The sequence below is a fragment of the Danio rerio genome, chromosome 10, assembly GCF_052040795.2.
Source record: "Danio rerio strain M-AB ecotype USA chromosome 10, GRCz13ab, whole genome shotgun sequence".
Taxonomy (NCBI): domain Eukaryota; kingdom Metazoa; phylum Chordata; class Actinopteri; order Cypriniformes; family Danionidae; genus Danio; species Danio rerio.
In genome coordinates, this window is record NC_141030.1 from 36284200 (window position 1) to 36310000 (window position 25801).

The 25801-nt window shown below is 37.9% G+C and overlaps 2 protein-coding genes across 6 annotated transcripts in view; one reads left to right on the forward strand and one right to left on the reverse strand.

The window, feature by feature from the left end:
- Positions 1 to 25801, reverse strand: part of mogat2 (monoacylglycerol O-acyltransferase 2) — an 83096-nt gene that overhangs the window by 12264 nt on the left and 45031 nt on the right. The window contains 2 exon segments of one of the 3 annotated variants that reach the window (NM_001326700.1): positions 3835 to 4013; positions 12122 to 12339. In NM_001326700.1, coding sequence (NP_001313629.1) covers positions 3835 to 4013; positions 12122 to 12314 — 372 coding nt within the window. In that variant the 5' untranslated portion in view covers positions 12315 to 12339. 3 annotated transcript variants of the gene reach the window in all.
- map6a (microtubule-associated protein 6a) overlaps positions 14790 to 25801 on the forward strand; it is a 44790-nt gene continuing 33778 nt past the window's right edge. For all 3 annotated transcript variants that reach the window (XM_087271018.1, XM_087271019.1, XM_087271020.1), the window contains exon 1: positions 14790 to 15746. In XM_087271018.1, coding sequence (XP_087127144.1) covers positions 15061 to 15746 — 686 coding nt within the window. In that variant the 5' untranslated portion in view covers positions 14790 to 15060. The remainder of the gene's footprint in view (positions 15747 to 25801) is intronic.

The window sequence follows — 25801 nt, forward strand, 5'->3', positions numbered from 1 at the left end:
AACCACAAACCATGATTTTTCCTTCACCAAGCTTGACTGATTCTGTGAGAGTCTTGGGTCCATGCGGGTTCCAATAGGTCTTCTGCCATTTTTGATTGGGATGCAGTTCAACAGACTAAAATCTACCTTCTGCCACCTTTCCAAATGATCAACTAGAAGCTATTATTTGTTGCTCTTACAAGTGGGATTGCCGACAAGACTTTTGTCAGGTAGTGTAGTGTGTAGTGCATCGGCTACATCAAAAACACTCTCATTTGATTAGCAGGGGAAACATTATCACTCAGACCTTTGAAACGTTAGTGTATTATCTGTTCATATCAATCCATAATGACAGTATTTTCACCTACTGAACAACAGTGAGGACATGTGGCCTCAGAAGACACAGAGTCAATCAGTAACTGTGAACAGTTTGGGGGCTTTAAACCACGTCATGGCCGTGATTATGAAGAAAAGCAAAAATAGACATCTCTATGAAAACAACTGAAGAGATGCGATTGCTGCATAGATTTTGCACCTAATTTAAATTTCACTTAGGTTAGTGATAGATTCAAGGCCTTCAAGAGCTCAAGAATTTACTTACAATGGGGTTTTTTCCTGAGGAAATTCCATTTTTGTAAATTCACCGTACAAAATCTGGGTTTGTCCAAGGATTCTCAAGGAGACAAAACATATGACTGAATGCGTCATTTGTATTAAAGGGCTCTTGCTGTTGGCTAAATGGAGCATTTGTATTCAAAGTGAGTAATTGATTAAGATGAAATTTTGCGTCAACCACCGGTGAAATATTTCTCCTCATCTCCTTAAGCAGACTATAAATTTGAAAGCAGAGCTCAGATCTCGGAGTAAACACAATTTTGCTCATGAATTTTGTTGAAGGAAACAGAAGTTGTTTGATTAAATGATTAATACAAACTCTGTTTTTCTGTTAAACAAGTCTGAGCGCTGTCATTCAATCTGAAATTCCTGATTCAACAAGATGAGGAATATTTCAGTAAGTAGTTTTTTTTTGTCCTTCAAAATATATATTATTATGGGAAATGTCCTCGAGTCAGGATTTAAACCCTGGATGCCCTGATGTGCTACTGCACCATATGTTGGTGCACTAACCACTGGGCTATTGCACCGACCTGTTAGCATTCCTGTGTGGAGTTTCCATGTTCTCCTCATGTTCAAGTGGGTTTCCTCCGGGTGCCCTGGTTTCCCCCAGTCCAAAGACATGCGCTATAGGTGAATTGAATAAACTAAATTGGCAGTAGTGCATGTGTGTGAATGAGTGTGCATGGATGTTTCCCAGTATTTGGTTGCAGCTGGAAGGGCATCCGCTGCGTAAAACATACGCCGGATAAGTTGGCGGTTCATTCCACTGTGGCGACCCCTGATGAATAAAGGGACTAAGGTGAAGGAAAATGAATAAATGAATGAATAGATCATTTATAAATGAATTACTATTAGACTGTAAAACTAAAATGTTAAACAGTGTGTTAAATAAATTTGGATGAAACACCTTACAGTGAAACATCCGTGTGTGTGTGTACAGTAGGTGTACTCATACATTATCAAACCAGGGTTTAGGGATATCAATCATTTACACGCCTATCCTGACAAGACCATAAACGCCATCTGTGCTATGAAAACTTACTCTACTTTAAAAATATATGCATATTTTATATAAATCGAGACTCATCAGATCAGGCAGCGTTTTTCCAATCTTCTTTTGTCCAATTTTGGTGAGCCTGTGTGAATTGCAGCCTCAATTTCCTGTTCTTAGCTGACAGGAGAGGCACCCGGTGTGGTCTTCTGCTGCTGTAGCCAATCTGACTCAAGGTTGGACTTGATCAGAGATGCTCTTCTGCATACCTCGGTTGTAACTAGTGGTTATTTGAGTTACTGTTGCCTTTCTATCAGCTCGAACCAGTCTGGCCATTCTCCTCTGACCTCTGACATCAACAAGGCACCTTATGGCGACAACAACCATGCTACATTCAAAGACCCTTAAATCACCTTTTCTCCCCATTCTGATGCTCGGTTTGAACTGCAGCAGATTGACCATGTCTACATGCCTAAATGCACTGAGTTGCTGCCATGTGATTGGCTGACTAGAAATTTGCGTTAACAAGCAGTTGGACAGGTGTACCTAATAAAGTGGTCGGTGATTGTATACATACAGTATTTTCAACTGCTTAATCTGATTAGTTTTTGTTAGCTGTGAAAATGTGCACGGTTAACAATCGAGAAAACACTATCTTTGTGAGGGAGCACATCTACAGTGTTAATAAAGAGTTAGTATTGAACATTCATTCATTTTCTTTTCGGATTTATCCCTTTATTAATCAGGGGTCGCCACAGCGGAATGAAAAGCCAACTTGTCCAGCATATGTTTTAAACAGAGGAGGCCCTTCCAGCTGCAACCCATCACTGGGAAACACCCTTACAGACTCATTCACACACATACACTACAGACAATTTAGCTTACTCAATTTACCAATATCACGTCTTTGGACTTGTGGAGGAAAGCACATGGAGAAACCTACGCGAACACGGGGAGAACATGCAAAGTCCATACAGAAATGCCAACTGACCCAGCGGAGGCTCAAACCAGTGACCTTTTTTTCTGTGAGGCAACAGCGCTACCCACTGCACCACCACGCTGCCCGGTAATGGAGCAGTATTTACTTAAATGAACTTAACGGCTGTAGATAGACAGACCACCATCTTTTATAAGCAAAATAGACACATTAATTTCACAAAAGCTGTATTTGAGTTAAAGACGTCCTATTTTAGTCTCTGCATAACATTATAGCATATAGCAGGGGCCACCAATTTCGGTCCTGGAGGGCCGGTGTCCCTGCAGGATTTAGCTCCAACTTGCCTCAACACACCTGCCTGGATGTTTCAAGTAAACCAAGACCTTGATTAGCTTGTTCAGGTGTGTTTGATTAGGGTCGGAGCTAAAATCTCCAGGACACCGGCCCTCCAGGAACAAGTTTGGTGACCACTGGCATATAGTGTGATACTGTAGAACAGGGGTGGCCAACCCTGTTCCCGGAGAGCCACCTTCCTGCAGATTTCAGTTGCTACCCATATCAAACACACCTGAACCAATTAATTAGGACCTGAACAGCACGTGATAATTACAGGCAGGTGTGTTTGATATGGGTTGCAACTGAAATTTGCAGGAAGGTGGTTCTCCAGGAACAGGGTTGGCCACCCCTGCTGTAGAAGGTCAATACACAGGTGAAATAATGTTCCCTCATCCTACAGCGCAACAGTTACAGCACACCATTTCTCTCTTTTAAACGAATACTTTCTATAGCAGGGAGGGATGCCCAAACTAAGGCCCACGGGCCAAAGTTGGCCCACAGTAACCTTTGATTTGGCCCACCATTCCATCTGAGAAGAGAGTTAGAAAGATGGGCATGGTTTAGAGATTGTCATTTCAAATCTAATGTAACCCTGTTTATTTGTTTGTATGTTTGTTTGTCTAAGTTAAAAGCTCACTGAAATTAAAGTTTAAATTAAATGATGTAAATTAGTATTCCATAGTCCTTGATGAGCAACTTCAAAGTGATAAGATATTATTTATCAATTTGAATATATGATACACATTATGAATGAACACTAGATGGCAGTATAGGGTTGCAATCTCATTCTTTCCGCCTGTAAATCACATTCTTAAATCTGACGACTCTCCTAATCAACTCGTCAATCTCTGATACAGTAGTTTATTTTAAACAATTTCTGTAAAAAAAAAAGAAAAGTGAAGCTGCTGAGGATGTTCAAAATGTCAACAGCCAAGAGGAATTTTGCTGTGCTTCAGTAAATCTGGTCACTCACCCTGATGGGGAAATAATCTCTCATGTACTCCCACACACGCAGTTTGCAGAGATATGGCACTTTTCTCCCTCCTCGTGAAGGTGTGTCCCAGTCGATGTACCACCAGGTGGCATAAAGCACACTGATGAGCCAGAAACGAGTGAAGAGCAGGATGAAGAACAGGACAATACAGCAGGGCGCTGAAAGAAATAGCACAGATCATAAACAAGTGAATAAAAATTATCTTATATGTCATTTAGATGCGTTAGTGTACAAGCACAGCTCAATGTGCAACCTTTCAAAGTGCAAAGTGCAAGGTAAACAACACTGTAAGTACCACAGAAGAAGACAAAATGACATAACGTACATGAAAAAATGCTGCAGTATTTACATAGTATTTTATAGTAAAAGACTATATAAAACTATAGTGAAGGAATAAATGGTTATAAACACTGCATACTTTAGTTTTTACTATGGTAAAATGTAAAGTGGTGACGCAGTGGCGCAGTAGGTAGTGCTGTCGCCTTACAGCAAGAGGGTCGCTGGGTCGCTAGTTCGAGCCTCGGCTCAGTTGGCGCTTCTGTGTGAAGTTTGCATGTTCTCTCTGTGTTGGTCTGGGTGTGCTCATTTCCCCCACAGTCCAAAGACATGCGGTACAGGTGAATTGGGTAGGCAAAATTTTCCGTAGTGTATGAGTGTGTGTGTGTGTGAATGAGTGTGTGTGGATGTTTCCCAGAGATGGGTTGCAGCTGGAAGGGCAGCCGCTGCGTAAAAACGTGCTGGGATAAGTTGGCGGTTTAATCCGCTGTGGCGACCCCGGATTAATAAAGGGACTAAGCCGAAAAGAAAATGAATGAATGAATGAAAAATTGTATGGTAATGTAGTATAATATGCACAGTAACTGCAGAAAACGACAGTAGCCTATATGTATTGTATTATAAATATATTATAGTGTTTACTATAAGTTACTATAATATTTTCCACATAGTAGGAGAGGCTTTATTATTCTAGATTAAATGATTTCACAACACAAGTACTGGTGAAAGTATTGTAACAATTGCTGTATGTGGGCAACTGGAGCTAACATAACATAGCTAAACTGTTTAATCTAAAACGGCTAGCAGGGTGCTAGCATCTAAGGCGCAAAACTTAGTTTCCTCACATGTTGGAGAAAATTACACTCATGCACCATACACCCCACGACTCTAAGTGTCTTTGTTTGCAGCAATCTGGCAAAATAAGCAGGAAGGAGACAGCAAAGACAATTCTCCTATTATTCTGAGCTCCAAAACATTATAAAGATCGAACCAGTAGGGTGCTTCCTTTACACATCATTCTCATTAATGGTGACAGCCAATATTTTTTTATAAACCAAAGAAATATTGGGCTTAAAACACAGAAGCCAACTTAAACACAAACACAGATCAAGTTTATAACAAAACAACCCAGGCATTTAACCAGTATAACGCATAAAACAACTCTAAACCATCTCCTGATCTCCCTGATGCACCTGGCTATACTGTTGTGGGCCAGGTCAATCCAGTACTATATGTCTGACTTTCCTACATTCATTCTCTTTTTAGTTACAAATTCAAGAACATGCAACTCCATTCAGAAATGTTCTACATTGCCTGATGAAGCTCTATTGAGAGAATAAAGTACATTAAAATAAATATGCATGCACTTGGCTCATTTACTATACTTTTTTTACACCATATACAGTAAAAAATGTATGCAATTTTGATTTGCACATACTTAGGAAATAACAAGCTGTGTTGTAAAGAAAACAACAACAACAGCTGCTGCATCAGGAATTGAATACACACAGTATAGCAGGTGAAAAACAGTCAAGTGTGGTATATCTGAATCCACAGTACTCAAACAAAAAACAAAAGAGAAAGTTCAAGTGTGAGAGTGTATGGATGTTTCCAAGTGATGGGTTGCAGCTTGAAGGACATCTGCTGCGTAAAACATATGCTGGATAGTTGGCGGTTCATTGCGCTGTGGCGACCCTAGGTTAATAAAGGGACTAAGCTGAAAAGAAAATAAATAAATGAATGTTGCAAACACGTATTGCACCCATAACATGCATACATTTTCAAACATGGTCAGATTGCCGGCAAACAAATATGTTTACACGGATCTGTGTAGTACTGTCAGTATAATGTGCATGTGTGTTTATTTAATGTGAGTTTTTTGTCTGCTGTCTAAGGTTTTCACTGTTTATGTACCATTTTTATTTAAAACCAATTGAAACAATATCCCATATTATCGTTCCATACACACTGAAATAACCACATACACATGTTCCTTTAAACACCATTTATTAAAAACAAAACATAGAAAGATTACACACAATCACAGGTATCCACTCCTCAGAAGCAAACCCTTTAGATTGCAACCCAGGACATTTATACAATATTTTCCCACTTTCCATTCAGAGCAGCCATTTTGGAGTGATATCATCAGATGTCTCATTATTCTCTTGTGTATATTCATAATGGTTGTTTTTTGTGTTGTAATTTAGGTTATTTATGCATACGTATTTACTTCTACTAATTTATATTTTGTTCAATGTGTTTTTTATGTATATTCACCTATATGTTACCATTCCAAACTCTAAAATGGTATAATCCATGAGCAGGGTCAATGATATAAAATGGCTCCCAAACCCTCACTCCGGGTGGGTAGGAGTTGTAGGAGTAGTGTGCAGTGTGGAGAGCAGGAGTGGACTGGCCATAGGAAGCACCGGGACTTTTCCCGAAGGCCTGAGGGGTCAATCAAGCCTGCCACAGAGAGTCTGGCCTGCCGTGCCCCCATTAACCCCCCACCACCCCGCTCTTCACTTTCTAGATCGCATTGGATGTGGCCTGGCAGCATGACTCTAGCCTGCCGTGCACAACAACCCCAACGTCAGTCTACACCCCGGTCTTCAATTTCTAGATCTTATCAGATGTGACCTGTCTGCAGGGCTGGAGCAAGCTGAACTGCCGCTCTAGGCAAAGGACGGTTATGCCCTCAACCCTAAAGTAAAAAGCGAGGGGGGGTGTCGAGGGAGCTGTCGCGGACGCCGCCGCCCTCTCTATTTTGACGCCCTAGACGCGGATATAACTGAGGGCACGGGTGGTGAGGGTAGTGTCGCAGACGCCGCCCTAGACGCGGATATAACTAAGGGGACCCGGGTGGTGAGGGTAGTGTCGCAGACGCCGTCCTAGACGTGGATATAACTGAGGGCGCGGGTGGTGAGGGTAGTGTCGCGGACGCCGCCCTAGACGCGGATATAACTGATATATCGGATATACGGATATAACCACCCTCTGTATTCTGCCGCCCTAGGCGGCCGCCTAGGTCGCCTCTATGGACGTGCCGGCCCTGCCTGTCTATAACATTGGCCCGGTGGAAAATTTTTCTTTATTTTCTTTATAATTTATAAGAAATATTTGGAACACACTAACAATAGATTCATTATTTCTCAACTCTGTTATTGTGATATTTAATTAAACTTCGAAATCATTTTTTAAACACAATAATATGATGAAAACGCATAAAATTCCGTTTTAGACATGCCATGGTGTCTGGTTTAATGTTAGCATCTTGAGCTAAAGCACAAAATGGTGGAAATCGTTAGTGGTTTAAAAAGTTTACCAACCATTAGTATCACAATCTAATGATTCCCTATCGTGTAGTGCAGTTGGGACACTTCATGTACTCAACTTTCACAGCTTTATTTATGCATCAGAGAGGGCGGAACTTTTAGATTAAGGACTAGATAACTTCAAACATTTCACTATTGAGTGCATAGTGCATTGTGTGTTGTAATTATAATATCAAGATAGCAAAACGTGATACTCTATTCTGAGGTGTGTTGAAGCTGTGCACTTCTATGACAATACTATTAACACCCAATGCACTGTAATCTTCAGCAGTTGGATGGTTCAATGGTCACATGGTACACGTCATAGCTCTCTAACCTACAAGTTTGTAATTATGAGTTAATCTGATAAACACTTTATTAAAATAGTGTAATTACAAAAAATACAACATTACACCTGTAACTGATGCCAGTAGGTGTCACGTGACAGTGACAATGTTGTAAATGTAGTATTCATATTAACATAGAATGGATCTTTTAGAAATTACAGTATGGGATTTTGGATGCCGCTCTTGTTCCTCCAGCTATTTTCTCACTATGAGACACAGTCCAATGTACATACACAGGTGTCAATTCTAGTTCCTGGAGGGCTGCAGCTCTGCAGTTTAATTCCAACTCTATCTAAACTGTGCAGAGCTGCGGCCCTCCAGGAACTGGAATTGACACCTGTGACAAACTAATAATGTACATAGGTCAGGGGTTTACAATCTCTGTCTTGGAGGGCCGGTGTCCTGCAGCGCTTAGCTCCAACTTGCCTCAAAACACCTGCAAGGAAGTTTCTAGAAAGCTTGATTAGCTAGCCCAGGTGTGTCTGATTGGGGTTGAAACTAAACTTTGCAGGACACCGGCCCTCCAGGACCAACTTTGGACACCCCTGACTTAGGTCATCATGTAAAACTCAGTTCCTGCGAGCCACAGCCCTGCACAGTTTAGTGCCAACCCTGCTTCAAAACACTTACCTACCTACTTGTAGGACTCAAACAAGTCTGAAGGACTCAATTAGTTTAATCAGGTGTGTTTAATTTGGGTTGAAACTAAACTGTGCAGAGCTGCGGCCCTCCAGACCTGGAATTTACACCTGTGACATAAACTAACAATGTACAGATCAGAGGTGTCCAAACTCTGTCCTGGAGGGCCTGTGTCCTGCAGAGTTTAGCTCCAACTTGCCTCAAAAAAACACCTGCAAGGAAGTTTCTAGAAAGCCTAGTAAGAGCTTGATTAGCTAGCCCAGGTGTGTCTGATTGGTATTGAAACTAAACATTGCAGGACACCGTAGTTTGGAGACTTGTGACATAGGTCATCATGTAAACCAGAGGTGTCAAACTTAGTTCCTGGAGGGCACCAGCCCAACACAATTTAGTTCCAAACCTGCTCCGACACACTTACCTGTAGGTCTCGAACAAATCTGAAGTGCACAATTAGTTTGATCAGGTGTTTAATTAGGGTTGAAACTAAACAGTGCAGAGCTGCGGCCCTCCAAGAACTGGAATTGACACCTGTGACTTGTGATCTGTGATCAAACTCAGTTCCTGGAGGGCTGCAGCCCTACAAAGTTTAGTTCAATAGGTCAAGTACTCAATAAGTGTCAAGTGTGTTTGGAGTTGGAACTACAGTAAACTGTACAGACCTGTGGCCCCCCAGGAACTATATTTTGACACCCCAAATGTATACATAGTTATATACATAGTTGTATACATACTATTAATATAAAAAAACAAATCAAACTGCATGTATGAGCTGCTTGCTTGTAATGTATGTGGTTAGAAAAATCACACAAGACTGTACTGATAGTGATAAAATTCATGTCATGCAAAGTGTACTGTATATACAAAACGTTTGAGCTGTAGACTTACACTGTAAAACCAATTGGTTGGCTTTACCTAAAAAAAAGACAATAAACCTGTTGCCCTATAGTTATTACCCCTTTAACAAGCATCGTAACCACCTGGTCGACCTTTTATCCATAGGAAATCATTATTATTTTAATTGCTTATTACTATTTATCAGAGTTGGTTCAGTATTTTATTCAATGTCAGCGTGGGCCAAAAATATTTTTTTCAAGGGGTGCACCTTTACAAGGGTTGAATACACTATGTGCATAATTATAAAAGTTGAATTTAGTCAGTGGGTTTACTGACTTTATGTAAAATAATCTTGTTGGTTTTAAGGCAACGTGTTATCACTTTTTTAAGTAACTAATTGGTTTTTGGAGTGCATGCACAAGATAAAAGAAACACATCAGAACAAATGCATTTATAACCAGGATCTTTTGAATCAAAGACTTTGACCTGAAGGTTTTGACCTTGATCTCAGTGATTTGATCACAGTCTCATACAGAACTCACTCACTAATAAAATTTATAATGATTTTTTTTCCCAAATACAGTAATTTGTTTTCAAGAAAGAGCCATTTTTACGAGTTTATCTTCTTACTTTCAGCTTTTATTACATTGAACTCATGAGAAGCAATTAGCCAATCACAAATCAGTTTATAGGCTGCATTATTGCAGATTATTGCAAGCTAATGCTTTGACAGTATTAAAGTACAAGATTTTATGCAAGACACACTGGTGGTCAAACATTTGGAATAATAATCTTTTAAGAGAGTATTTCATGCCTACCAAGTTCACTGTAAAAACTTTAGGTCACTTTATTTTGATGGTTGGTTTGTTAAATTTAAGTTACATTTGCATCTGCATGCCAACTAATTCTCATTAGGTTGTAAGTAGACTGTTAGGTTGGGGTTAGAGTTGGGGTTAATGTAAGTTGACATGCACTATAAGTTTCTTATAATCAGTTAAATGTCTGTTTAGCAGCAGTATCAACAGAATACTCAAATGGACCATCAAAATAAGGGACACAAAGTAATGCAAAAACAAAAGTAACCCAAAGTAATGCAGGGTAAAATGTAACAGAGTTAAGGTATTTGCTCAGGGTTTACCATAGCATGCTTCCGAGACACAGAAACGATAATTGCAGAATAAATGTATTTTGTATTATCTCTATACGTTTTATTTTTTAAAATCTGAGAAAATATGTACTTAAAATTTTCAATTGTTGTGTTTACCGTCTTCTAGGCTAAAAAATGAAACCATTTTTAAAGATGCAAAAAAACAGTGGTTCCTAGCCAGTTGAGGAAAACAACACAGCCTGGTTAGTTGTAACAACAGTGCGACTAATAAGCCACACACTGTTGGACACCAATTAAACAAACAAAATAACTGTTGAATTTTGAGTGTAATGTTGAGAACTTTTAAAATAAAATATTGCTAATAATGCACATAAATGCATTGTACAATAATCGATAATAATGCAAATAAATCTAAATGTGCTTATCCAGTAGATAAATAAATAAACATGCTGTGCTATGTAGAAGAAAAATAAATCAGTTAAGTCATGAGGACATACACTATTTAAAGTAAACTGAATTTAAATTCACTGTGTGAAATCTGACTTTAAACACATGTGTTACAACTAACCCTCTGTCTGTTACAAACTCCCCGGCAGGTGGGGTAAATCACACAATTTTTACTTCTGCATGGCACTTTTGGCAATACTAAACAGAAACCATAGGTCTAGCGATCATACAATCAGTGCTTATTTGTAGGAGAGGCTTGTGTGTTATTGGTAAAAAAAAAAAATATGGTTTTTCTAACTCCATTACTTTCTTCATTATTTGGCCAAAATCAAGAAGTGTTACTGTGTGCTCCGCTCTCACCTACACACTTCAATTAGCATTCCTATTAGAATATGTTTCAAATGTAATCAAGCAAATGAATTTTGTGAATTTATTACAATATTAAAACAGTGCATTTATGAATATTATTATACTACAATTGCCATAAATATGTATTTTGATATATTGCACAGCCTTAATTTAAGTACATTCAAAAGGTACTTTATAGACCGAGTTTTGAGTATAGTGATCTTATTATAATATTTAAGAAACTAATTTGGCATGAGATTTGTGACATGACTGACTTTTAAAACTCAAAGTGCTCATTTTAGGGGGATTTTTCATTTTTAAAAAGCAGTACTGGTGAACAGAAGAGACTTCTTTTAAAAGTATGAAATAATTGTTTGATATTTTTTGTTATACTATAGTTTAGGTCACAATTCACTGTATTAATAAACCGTTAACCAACACTACAAGCTTAATAAACTACTAATTAACAGTTTATTAATAGTTTGTAAGGTAGAAGATGGGTTTAGGTTTTGGGTAGGATTAGGGATGTAGAATTGATCATACTTTATAGCAACTAATGAATAGTTCTTATCTTAATAATAGGCAGGTAGTAAGCCAGTAGGTAATCGCATGAATTGTGGGCTGAACTAAAGTGTTACCATTAACTTCCAAATTATTTTTTTTTCTTATAAATTTGTTGTATGAGAATTAAAGCAGAACAAATGTGTTGGTTTTATATGTTTATATCTGTTATTATGTCAAATACGTTGGCCAGGACTCCCTGGAAGAACATATTGTATCTCAATTTGACAATTTTGGTAAAATAAGATCATATAAAATATTAAGACACTTTATAGATACATTTCACTTAACACATACAATTCATATTCTAATTGCATGCCATTCAAGGTCAACAGTTAAAGGCTTTGCAGGGCAGCTTAAAATATATAATAAAAGCCCTTTGAGCTTACCAAGAGCCAGGAATGAGAAGACCCATTGCAGCACGGAAGCTGTCTGGAGCCTCCGAACCAGAGGCACATCAGCTGGAGCAAACTCAATCTTCATGTCTAAACCAGAAGAGGACAAGAGCCGGCGAGAGGCCGAGGGATCAGCGTCGCGCTTCCCACTCTCATGCTCGCGGCTACGGTCAAAGTCTGACACCATGTCTTGATCTGATCCTATCCTTATCTGCTCATACACTGCGGCTGATAGGATTATAGCCTGAGAGTAACTTGATTTTACACCACTGAGACTTTTGACCCCAGAGGCAAAGGGCTGTGCAGAAGCAGACCTTACATGAAAAGATGAACGCAAAAATCTGCATATACCGTAAATGAGATCTGCCAAGCTCATGATGTCATTTTAAATTGTCATATTTATTCTGATGATACTTTGGAATAATTGAGAAATGCCACGTTTACAATCAATTTTTTAAAATAAATCTAAATATAGTAAATACATTAAAATAAGATTGTCCACAAATTACTGATTTGTTAAGCAGATAATATATGCTGTTGAAGGCATATATTCGTTTTCAAATATTTCATGTGAAGTTTAACAGACCAAAGAAAATTTTTCAAAGTACTTCCTATTTTTTTTCTTATGGAGAAGTCTTATTTCTTTTAGTTTTGCTTGTAATTAAAAAAAAAGTTTTATTATTTAAAGAGCACCTATGAGGAAAATCATCTGTTTGGCCAGAACTGTGTGTAGGTATAGTGTGTTCACAGTCATATTGTTGAGATAGTAACACAATGAGTCTCTTTTTTAAATTTCCTGATGTTAAAATAGGATGCAAATCCCTCCCGTTTTGAGGCTGACCGAATGTGACGTAGGAGTGCGGTTTCCCCGCCCATCGAATTGATTGACAGCTGTATATTAACATGTCTTCATAGTAACACATATAATCATATCAACAAGACAGGACATGCACAAAACAACTGGCATTAAAAGATCTGTTAAGCTCACCGTGATCATTAATCATCATCAAATGTGATCAAGAATGAGTTTTACAAGTTTAAAAGGTTTTTAAATCAGTGCATGTGTGTAATGAATTACAACGATTTTACCGTCTTTATCACCCCAGCCTCATATCAATTCAATTATAAAAGAAGATGCTTCAATCCTGGTTTGTGGACATTAAATCAGGTTTATTTTGTACATTAACATAACGGATATCCATATTAACGTGAATATTAACGTGTATCCTGTCACATTTGCATGCAAAAACAGTGCAACGTTAAATCTGTGTGTGTGTGTGTGTGTGTGTGTGTATGTGCGTGAACTTTGTAACAACATTGTGTGTGACTCATCATTCTCATCGACTCATTAATTCTAAAAGTACATCAAACATTCATTGGGAAAGTTTTTACTGTAGTATTTCTCACAAATGTTTTGTGAGATCTGCTTCTTTCATGTCTGTCACTGTGCTGTTTATCTGACAGAGATGGAAATACTCTGACAGGCATTTGGGAACGGCGGGTGGTTAGAACTAGCATTAAAGGCACAGGCAACAAAAACAGCTCCATTGTGTTCAGAGCAGAACACAAAAAAATAAACAGGGGGGATAATAATCACTCATTCATTCATTTTCCTTTGTCTTAGTCCCTTTTTTAATCAGGAGCTGCCACGGTGAAATAAACCATCAACTATTCCAGCATATGTTTTATGCAGCAGATGTATTTCTCACACATTCGCACACACACACACACACACACACACACACACACACACACACACACACACACACACACACACACACACACACACAATGGCCAATTTAGTTCATCAATTCCTCTATAGCGCATGTCTTTGGACTGTGGGGGAAACCGGAGCACCCGGAGGAAACCCACCTGAACACGAGGAGAACATGCAAACTGGTCCAGCTGGGACTTGAACCAGCGACCTTCTTGCTGTAAGACAACAGTGCTAACCGCTGAGCAACTGTGCCACCATAAGCAGTTTGTCTGTGCCTAATAACCAAACTTTCAGTTAACCTAATTAAACTGGTAAAATAACAAGTATGGCATAGGGTTATCATGGCAAAGACAATAAATAAATACTCTTCAAAAATTCTTCAGAAAATGACATTGTTCAGAATAACAAATACTTCCAACTTTTGAAATCAAATTATCACACACAACTTGGGATTTCATATTATATGGGAACTTAATACAGACATAATGATTTTTATACAGTAGACTAGGCCTGCTCTGTCCTTTTACCCCAACTCTCACTGAATTTTTACAAAATACTTAATTCTGTATGATTTATGAGTTCCTTTTTCCCATTGGGACAAAAAAATTTATCACAAAGTCAAAACTTTCCAATGCCACACACACACGCGCACGCACGCTTAAATACATATGCAGAGTACAACGCTTTGAACTATTTTTGGAACATCTCTCCCTCACATCATTTGTCCACAGGGACTCTATCTACTGTATTAGGCGTGTGCGTGCGAGTGCGAGTGTGTTTGTGTGTGTGTGTGTGTGTGTGTGTGTGTGTGTGTGTGTGTGCGTGCGTGTTGGCCCCGCCCACTGCAGACGCTGCGTGATGATGCGCGCGGCAGGTGATTCAGCTCCTCTGGATGGATGATGCTGAGCGGAGGAGGCGCGCAGAAGGGGCTGCTGGATCTTCACTAAATCTCGCGCTGTAACGAGCGCAAGAGGAGCTAAACCAGAACATTTCCCTGGCTAACAAAACACCCCAAACCCCGTAATGCCTCCTATACGGTGGATTTGTGTCCCGTCATCTTTGATAGCATCGTTTTGAGAGGAAAAAAACCGTGCGAATCGGACATCTTGTATTTCTCGGCTCGCGAGCGCGCTTAGTCCTACAAACTGAATATAAAACGGCTTCTGGGAAGGGACGAGGTTGGAATAAGTAAAGGTAAGACGTCGGCAAAACCACCATGGCTTGGCCCTGTATCTCCAGAGCCTGCTGCATGGCTCGGTTCTGGAGCCAGCTGGACAAGGCCGACATTGCGGTGCCGTTGGTTTTCACCAAATACTCAGACGTGTCCGAAATGCAGCATCTCCACCTGCAGCAGCCCGTGCAGAAGATCGCGATTGAAACACAGCCGCTTCATCATGATCACGAGCCGGTGACCAGAGCACCTCATGCCGGCCACGACGAGCACTCCTTCGGCTCTGTGATGCGCCAGGACTTTAAACACTGGAAAGTTCGTCCGGAGCCCAGCTGCAAGCCCAAGAACGAGTACCACGGCCCTGAGATCCCCTTTAACACCGAGACCCAGTATCAGAAGGACTACAAGCCCTGGCCTATCCCAAAGAAGGGAGATCACCCATGGATACCCAAACCCTCTCCAAGCATCTCAGCGGGCAAACACAGCAGCCCGGAGATGATGATGGACAGTGGCGTGGAGAAGAGTGAGATTGCTGATAAGGTGCCAGAGAAGGAGATTCTGTCCAGTGAAAGGAAAAAGAGGCAGGTGAAGAAAGTGGCAGTGGTTTCTGAAAACAACGCAGGGGTGAAGTTGGATAGGGATGCCAGCGCTGTGGAGGGGAAAGGAAGGGCGGCTGTGGATGCCCTTAATCGGCAGATCAAACGAGAAGTCTCCTCTGGAAGCTCCTACAGGTATGGCTGCATGAGAATTAATGTAATATTGTACAGTAGCTGGTTCTTAATTGGGGTCCGGGACATGTCAGGGAGATCTCAATGAATTAAACTTATTTGAAATAAGCTAAAACCATTTGTTAGCTTTTTATCTTACTTTAAATTCCTATTCTTCAATCATTTTAGCAACTAGAACTCCCACAACCATGGAAGTTTGATTGTAATTTAGCCCTTGAATGGTACTGTATGATAATGAAATGTTAAGAAGTCACATCATTATTATTTTAAATTATTTTATACGTATGCCAAGCTGTATAAAAAGTATGGAATTTATTAATAATATAATAATAATTTCTCATTGACAATCATTTTGATTCTTTTAGAATAGTTGCTAATGCTTCTAGTGTGATTTTTAAACATAAAATGTTCATAGCAATAATTAGCAGATAATGTTAAGAACTGATGGATTTTTGTTGTTGTAATGTTTTATTGGACAAATATTTATTAGATATTATATATTTGCTATCTGTAAACAAAAAAAAAGGTTATCTGGTGCAATAAACATTTGGCTATTATTATTATTAATTCAGCAATTTACTATTATTATGTATTTTGTATTAGAAGTATTATTATTAGTAGTAATAGTAGCAGTAGCATTTAAAATAAAAACAGTAATAATAATAACTATAGTTGCAGAAACTGGGATCACTCTATATTGAATATTTACAGTAATAAAATATGTTACATTCATTCATTGGTGGTTCAATCCACTGTGGTGACCCCTGATTAATAAAGGGACTAAGCCGAAAAGACAATTAATGCATGAATGAATTATTATTAGTAGTAGCATTTATGATAATAATAATAATAATAATGATAATTGCAGTAACTGGGATCACTAATTTTTAAATATTTACAGTAACAGAAATAAAAACATATTACATAAAATATATTATAATTTAATTACAGGCATCAATAACAATAGTTATAGTATTAATAAAAACTAAACCCTATTATCTGTAATTATTTAAATTAGTTCTATTTTTTTCTTTTTCATTTTAAAATACAGTTAGTGATCGCTGTTTCCAAAATTGCTCAATGACACCTGTCTTGATGAAACTATAAGAGTAATCATTTGATGGGGGTTAATGTTAGGGTCGTTACTCGGTATAACTCGGTATTAAAAAAATATCATGCGGCACGGTGGCTCAGTGGTTAGCTCTGTCACCTCACAGCAAGAAGGTAGCTGGTTCGAGTCTCGAGCTGGGGCAATTGGCATTTCTGTGTAGATTTGGCATGTTCTCCCCATGTTTGCATGGGTTTCCTCCGGGTGCTCCGGTTTCCCTCACAGTCCAAAGATATACACTATAGGTGAATTGAATAAACTAAATTGGCAGTAGTGTATTTTGTGTGAATGAGTGTGTATTGGTGTTTCCCAGTACTGGGTTGCGGCTGGAAGGGCATCCGCTGCATGAAAAAAAATATCAAGTACCAATTTGCGAGTGTATATTGGAGTGGAAAAGGCTGTATAAAGCAGGTCAGCTGTGGGTTAAATCTTGCATATACTGCTGCACAAACACCTACAGATGGCGGGACATGCAGGGGGCTGGAGAGAGCACTGGAGCAGAAGCTGTTTTTGGAAATCACTTACTTTTTTTCAGAGTGAGTTTTAGGGCAAAGTGAGGGCAAAACGGGTGTGAGACTTATTAGTGCTCAGCAGTCGCAAGATTTCAGATGTTTTGTTTTTATTAGTGTTGCAAGTCATAAAAGTGGTTACTGATAACAAATGCGTAGCTTTGGTCAAATGCATTTATAGTCCCAACTCCAGATAAACCATCTGCTGTGGAAAGTGCTGTGAAATTGGCAGGTTTGTGAAATAGTCCTTTTTTAGGGCCCTAAAAATGAGTTTTTTCAGCTCTCATATAAAACACTGCTTTTCTGTTTGAGTTTATTTGCTTGTTTTTGTGTAAAACAGATGGAGCTGAAGTTTGTATGGTGCTCTGATGTGCTTGTTTTCTATTCAGTTCTCCATCAATCAACGGAAAAATGTTCTCCCTATTTTCAGATTTGGCTAATGGATCTCTATTCAAAAGTCTGTCTTCGTCATTGTGGAGTATTTGTGTTTAATTGAGATGTAGCAATTAATTTGCCCACTCGGTCATGTGTGCTTGCAAATCACTTAATTGTTCAGCTGAAGGCAAGATTTATTTATTTATTTTTACTGTGGAGTTATGAAAAATTTATTTTGCAGTTACTTTGGATGAATCTTCTTGAAAATATACACAGTATATGGTGTTAAAATTACCTCATTACATTCACCTTGAATTAACATATGCTGATAAGTTGGTGGTTCATTCTGCTGTGGCGATCCCAGATTAATGAAGGGACAAAGCCGAAAAGAAAATGAATGAATGAATGTATTTATACAAGGCGACATGGTGGCTCAGTGGTTAGCACAATGGCCTCACAGCAAGAAGGTTGCTGATTTGAGCCCCGGCTGGGTCAGTTGCCATTTTTGTGTGGAGTTTGCATGTTCTCCCTGTGGGTTTCCTCCGAGCGCTCCGGTTTCCCCCACAGTTTAAAGACATTCGCTATGTAAAACATATGCTTTAAAGTTGGTGGTTCATTCCACTGTGGCGACCCCTGATAAATAAAAGGACTGAGCCAAAGAAAAATGTATGAATATATATATGATGGCCATGTTATTTTGTGCTTGATTTCATTTCTGTACTTGAATACTGTTATACTCCGCAGAAAAAGCACTGTTTATTTAACTTTTATTTTTGCTCTGCTGTATTTATATATGCTTGTAGTTTATTATATTTTATGCAGATGCACTTGATCATCCCAGACTTGATCTCGGTTTATCTAAATTGATAAAATCTTTCCAAATAGAGCTATTCAAATCACCTGGTGAAATTATGTTCATATGACAATTTATACAACAGTTCTGTCTGGTTCTCCAATCTGACTGGCTGATTGGGATATTCTCCAATATCAGAACTCATACAGCCTCCTCACATTGTGTGTTACTCTGCCATAGAGTGACAGCAGATCAGTAAACTCACCACTGTTTGACAAATATTGCAGCTGTTGGACAACATAATGTACTTTTGAGGCTTTTTAGTCAAGAATGTAGTTGTTTAGATTGCAGCTATGTAGTTTTTTTATAAGGATAATGCCTATTTTAATTCAAATGTTTATAATTTCGGAGATAAAGCGCTTCGGCAGCTATCAGCCTGTCATAGCAGAGCAAAGAGGGTTGACGTTTTACCACAAGATGGCGATAGAGACCGCATAATAAGTCCTTAGGGGAAAAAAACTGCATTTTCTAAGCATTAGTTTCAAACTAGAGCTGAACAAATAATTACAAAACAGATAAGTGTCGATCTCGCTCTTTTGTATGTTGTAGCGCTCTATTTATGCCATAGTACTCTCGTAGCTTTTGCTTTTCATTGCTTTATCAGGGTTTATTATTGTGAAATCCCAAGAAATACTGGGAAATCTCTGTAGACTAATGGCATTTCATGCTGTTCAGCTTTATAATCTTAAAATGTGGTCAATATCTCCTGTTTTGTCATCACATTTGACATTACGCTAGAAAATCATTCAAAAAGTGATGTTGGTGATTAAGTAACAGCTTCTGCTGTTCCTACCAGCTGCAGATGTGAAGGAATGGCTGAAGTAAGTAGATTCTCTTACAAAAGAATTTTAGACTCTGCCTGTTTGATTTTCCTTTTTATATACTTATGTCTTTAAACTGTAGTATAAACACAATATCACACTCATAACAGTGCGATATGGTTGTATATGGCCTCCCACCAGTGCCGACATACAGCCATATTGCACTGCTCCTCGTGTGATATTGCTCATATATATCGCAGCAGAACAATATATCTCAATGTCAGATTTTTGCAACATCAAGAAGCCCTACCTTAAATTCTTTTCAAGCACTATGGAGCATTTTGATAAAAAACAAGAATAAAATGCATAGTCATCATCATTTCAGCTTTCTGCAACATGTAAAACGTTTAAAATGCAGGATTAGTTTGACTTAATCTCATGTTTAGTCCTTGGTTTTGCCTTTTGACTTGTCAAGCTCAAAGGCAGTGACTGGGTTTAAGCTGTATGACAAGCTGATGAAAAAATAATATTTAAAAAATGATCTTCTTACTGTAAAAAGCATTTGGTGGTGTTTTATTTAGAGCTGGAGGAATCACAGGTGTGTCTTATCAGGATGCAGTGGAGAAAAAGCTGCTTCCTTCCTTCGTTCGTTCGTTCTCTCTCTCTCTCTCTCTCAGATCAATATGTTTTGGTCTGCAGTTTCTATCTTTGGGGTATATCTGTGCAGAAAATCTGTGTAGTTTAAAAAGCGGAAAGGTTTAAAAACGGTAATGTTTCCAATGTATTAATAACAAAATAAATGAGATCTATAAAATCTAATTCAAAGTATTCATATTAAAATAGTTTAGGATAAGATTAAGAATAAAATAAAATATAATAATTGGATGAAAACTAATGCTACTAATTGAAATAAAAGAACATTGTCAACATTAAACCTACTAAAGCCAACACACACAAACACAATCACAATCACGCACAAAAATAACATTTTTTATTGAAAAGGAAGATAATTATATAATGAATTTCACAATGTGATCTAGAGCTGCACACTCTATCGTTTCAGCACTTTCGGGGTAATTTCCTTATTTTACATGTTTTGAGGAAAAAAACTCTTAATTTTGACTCCTAAATATTTCTTCTGAAGCTGAAAGCAAAGCAATATTTTTACTTGATTTAAGAATGTTTCGATATTTGGACTAGAAACGAGACCAAACTAAGTAAGAAAAGCATTTTTTGCATTGTGATTATTCAATTTCTGTACCTCAATACTGTTAGACTTCCCAGAAAAGTGTTGAATTGTGCTATTAAAACTAACAATTATTGTGCTATTAAAACTTATGCCTCTGGCATCAACAAGGCATTTGCACCCAAACAACTGCCGCACACTGGATATTTTCTCTTTTTCAGACCATTCTCTGTAAACCCTAGAGATGGTTGTGCAAGAAAATCCCAGTAGATCAGCAGTTTCTGAAACACTCAGACCAGCTCTTCTGGCACCAACAACCATGCCACATTTAATGTCATTTAAATCACCTTTCAATGCCCGGTTTGAACTGCAGCAGATCATCTTGACCATGTCTACATGCCTAAATGCATCGAGTTCTGCTATGTGATTGGCTGATTAGAAATTTGCATTAATGAGCAGTTAGACAGGTGTACCTAATAAAGTGGCCGGTAAATGTATATAACAAAAAAACATATATATCACCTTGCCATATCTTTCCAATATCGTTCAACATGAGTTTAAAGGACAAAATAACTGCAAACAGTAACAAATATTAGATTTTTTTGTATTCTTTTCGCAATTTCTCATGTGATGACAGCTTGATTGGCACAATATAATGCGTGCAATACAGAATGTACAGTGTAACGCATTGAATTAACATACTGTTATGTCTTTCCTCCCTTTTTAAGTTTAGTGCTGCTGTAATTGAAGGCACTGTAACCATTCAAGCACTAGAATCGATAAGAAGCAGCAAAGAGAGAGAGAGAAATGAGAGGGAGTTTTGCCTTACAGGGCAGAATTACACCACTAATCTTATTGAGATTCATTCCAAGTCCAAAGTGAATGTCAGGAGGAATATGTCATGCTGTACGTACAGTAAAAAAGATGCTGGAGGAAACCTATTGATCTGGTCCCATTCGAGAGGAAGTCTGTTTCCAGGAAAAGAAAGAAATGGAAGTCAAAAATGAGCAATTGCACATCCAGCTGATCATCAGGCACAACACACTGAAAAATAATTATTAATTGGATTTACTTAATTATTTAAGGTAAGAGGTTACAAATAATTTATACAGGCTGAATTTAAACAAACAAATTAAAAGTAATGTTCATTAATTTGTTTAAATTCAGCCCATAAAAAGTATTTGCAACCACTTACCTTAAAATAATTTAGTAAATCATTTGAAACTTTTATTTTCAATGCAATATGTTGTCCTCTGACAGGTCTAGATACATCAAAACAATCAGGAGGATGTTGTTTTTGGATCAGGGTAAAAAAAAAACTGCTTTACATGCTTGTGTTAAACAACATGTTACTCTACCCATAATGCACTGCTCTGGCGCCTCAGCACACAATTCTCTAGTGGCAGAATATCACCATAGTGACAAGGCTGTTCACAAAAGCTCAATGCCTGGGGAGAAGAAGAGGTACCAACCTCACATACAGTACCCTCCCATAATATTGGCACTCTTGATAAATATAAGCTAAGAAGGCTTCATTGTTTATTCATTTTTCTCAAAATTTTGCCAACAAACGGATAATGCTTGAGTTTGTTTTTGTGTGATAGTCGAGGCTTTTTCTTGTAACCATTTCAATCAGTTTTTTGTGATGAAGGATTATAGCTTCGATAAACACAAGATCCAACTAAAATCTCTAATTCTAAAGCTGAGATTTTTGGAGATTTGCTTGCCCACTCGAACTGTCATCCTAACAGACAGACATGGGCTCTCTTCCTGACTGACACTTACAGTTGACTGGAATTTCTTAATGATTGCTCTTAATGGTTTTCAGTGCTTCTGCTATTTTCTTAAAGCCGGTTCCCATTTTGTGAGGCTCAACATCCTTACGATTCAAATCACTGCTAATAATAATACATTTTATTTATAATAATTTATAATCTAAAACACAACAGAGAAATCAAACATGCATTAAATACGATTCAACATAGACCAATTCTAAAGTATAAACACACTATACACACATTAAACACACTGCTATGCTTTTTATCATACCCACTGAGATGAATGAGTGATTTTGACCTACAGTACAGTACGTTACTTTATATTTATACTACTGTGTACTAAAATAGGAACATTTCAATGGAAATATACTTCAAAAATATTTAATAACAATTATTAATTCATAGTGGTGCAAAAAATGATGCACATACAGTTGAAACCAGAATTATTAGCCCCCCTTTGAATTTTTTTTCTTTTAAAAATATTTCCCAAATTATTTTTAACAGAGCAAGGACATTTTTACAGTGTGTCTGATAATGTTTTTTCTTCTAGAGAAAGTCTTATTTTTTTTATTTCGGCTAGAATAAAAAGCTGTTTTTAATTTTTTAAACACCATTTTAAGGTCAAAATTATTAGCCCCTTTGAGCTATTTTTTTTTTTTTTTTGCGATAATCTACAGAACAAACCATCGTTATACAATAACTTGCCTAATTACCCTAACCTGCCTAGTTAACTTAATTAACATAGTTAAGCCTTTAAATGTCACTTTAAGCTGTATAGAGGTGTCATGAAATATGTAGTAAAATATTATTTACTGTCATTATGGCAAAGATAAAATAAATCAGTTTTTAGAAATTAGTTATTAAAACTATTATGTTTGGAAATGTGTTGAAAAGACAGAAATTGTGTTAGACAGAAATTGGGGAAAAAAAATAAACAGGGGGGCTAATAATTCTGACTGTATGAATTTAAAAATATATTTGCTTAGTATTTAATAATAAAAAAAAATTTTAAACATTTTTTGGTTAATATTTAGGAATTTAATATTTAGGGTAATGTTTAGAAACATATAGGAATGATTAAAGGACTCCTATTATGCCTTTTCACTTTATGAATGTTAGTCAGTGTCACACAAGGGTGCTGGACAACGGAGTTGAGGATCCAGGTGCAGTTTATTTGCGAGATTAGTCAGGCAGGCAATGGTCAAAACGGGAAAACAGATGTATACAGAGTTATCCAGAATCATGGTTACAAACTGTTTATCAGATGTGTAAAATGATAATCCTTGCCATTTCCATAGACATCAGCCATAAATGTTTTGATTTGCTACTACATATACTGTATGCATTCAAATATCTGCAACCCAAAATTTGATCTTTGAGTAGTAATCTTGCTCTAAGCTGTTCTCCAATCACAATGCATTGGGACAGCAAACCAATCACAACACATTTTGTTTTTTATAAGGAAGGCCTTTATTAAATGCAGAAAGTTATCATACACCCTGCACAATAAGGTGCAAGACGTGTACATCACGATTTGTTGCTATTTTGAGACCAGAGCAACACTAATTTTCATGTTTTGCACCACGTTGTTTAAATAGCAAATCCATTTGCGCCACTTTGTGGACTTATGAGTGTGCCGGTCTAAAAAGGAGGTGTGTTGAGGTGCATTGTTGGCATGTTGCTATTTTGAGGAACTGAAATTGACTGCGCCATTGACCAATTGAAAGCTGGTCTAAAGTCCAGTGAAGCGCGTTAGTTAACGCTTACACTGTGCTTAATATACACAGGATGTACAGCAATACACACATATCTTTACATATGAAAAAAATTAAATGATTAAAATGGTACAAAATTAGATCTCTCGCGTTATGAGAAGTATGCATCACTATATGGGGCATAAGAATAGGATGTGTGTTTAGATATAACTCAGTTTTTTGACCACACTTTGTTATTATTGTTTATTTATTTGTTTGCAGTAAATTAGAACTGAATTTAGAAATAGTTTTGAAACAAATCTTTGCACTTAACAAACAACATTAAATATGTAGACTAATAGATGTCTTCAGCGGAGTGAGTTTCCACTGCTTCCTTACTTCATGAAAGTAAAGGAGTAAAGTAAAGCGTAAAAGTAAAGAGAAAGTAAAGAGGTCGAATGGAGGAGGCTCATTCTTTATCCTCGCGCTGCAGATGCTCTGTTAAACAGTTTTCTCGCAAGTGAAGTGTTCAGTTTTTCTACTAAAAGTCCACCATAGCAAATGCACCATGGCACGACCCAACTGGCTCTTAAAGGGAATGGGAGATGATACTCTGATTGGATCAACATTTTGTAAAAGAGCATAATAGGACCCCTTTAAACAGACATCTGTGATCATATTTACCAAGGGCGCCAATATTAGTAGAGGGCACCGTGAACTGATGACATTTGAAGACAACAGTTGATTAAATGTGAGCTCATTTAAATAAATAATGTGTTTTTCTACCAACACACTGAATTGTAAAAGTGTTGATGCCATTTATCAAATGAATGATTTGACAGCTGGTACCAAGCACTGGTTTACAATAAGCACAGTAAGCTCATTGTTTGCAGTCCTATTGTATGTGCGTAACAACTTCTCTCTCTCTCTCTCTCTCTCTCTCTCTCTCTCTCTCTGTCTTTATGCTTTTCTCATTCTCTGTCTGTCTTTTTCTTATGCTGTGCAAACTCTCTCTCCTCCCTCTCGTTCTTTCACGTTTGTCCTGTGAGTGTTTGCTGCCTGTGGCCTTGGACTTCTGGCTCCTTTGTACTGCTGTTTCAAGCTTTCTGACCGGGCTTCGTTTGTCTTACGTAACAACTTTCAGTTCTTTCTCTTCACTCCCCTGTGCTCTCAGCAGGGAGAGAACCGAGAAGCTAAATCAAAACACTGTAATATTACTGCTCGGTTCTCAGTGCATGTTTCACAAAGTACAATTCATCAAGTGATGTGTATTAGTTCATTGATGAAACTAACACATCCTAAATTATGTATGCATTGAATAGAAAGTGGGCGATGTGGTGGCGCAGTAGGTAGAGTTGTCGCCTCACTGCAAGAAGGTCGCTGGTTCGAGCCTCGGCTGGGTCAGTTGGCATTTCTGTGTGGAGTTTGCATGTTCTCCCAGCATTTGCCTGGGTTTCCTACGGGTGCTCCGGTTTACCCCACAAGTCCAAAGACATGCGGTATAGGTGAATTGGGTAAGCTAAATTGTCTGTAGTGTATGTGTGTGAATGAGTGTGAATGAATGTTTCCCAGTGATGGGTTGTGGCTGGAAGGGCATCTGCTGCGTAAAAACGTGTTGGATAAGTTGGCGATTCATTCCATAGTGGCAACCCCAGACTAATGAAAGGACTAAGCCGAAAAAAAAACCGAATGAATGAATGAATAGAAACTTTCTCTTACTTACCGTTAGCAACAACTAACTTGTTTGTTAATTGAAATATCTGACATAGGCTCAATCTGAAAACGTAGCCCTAT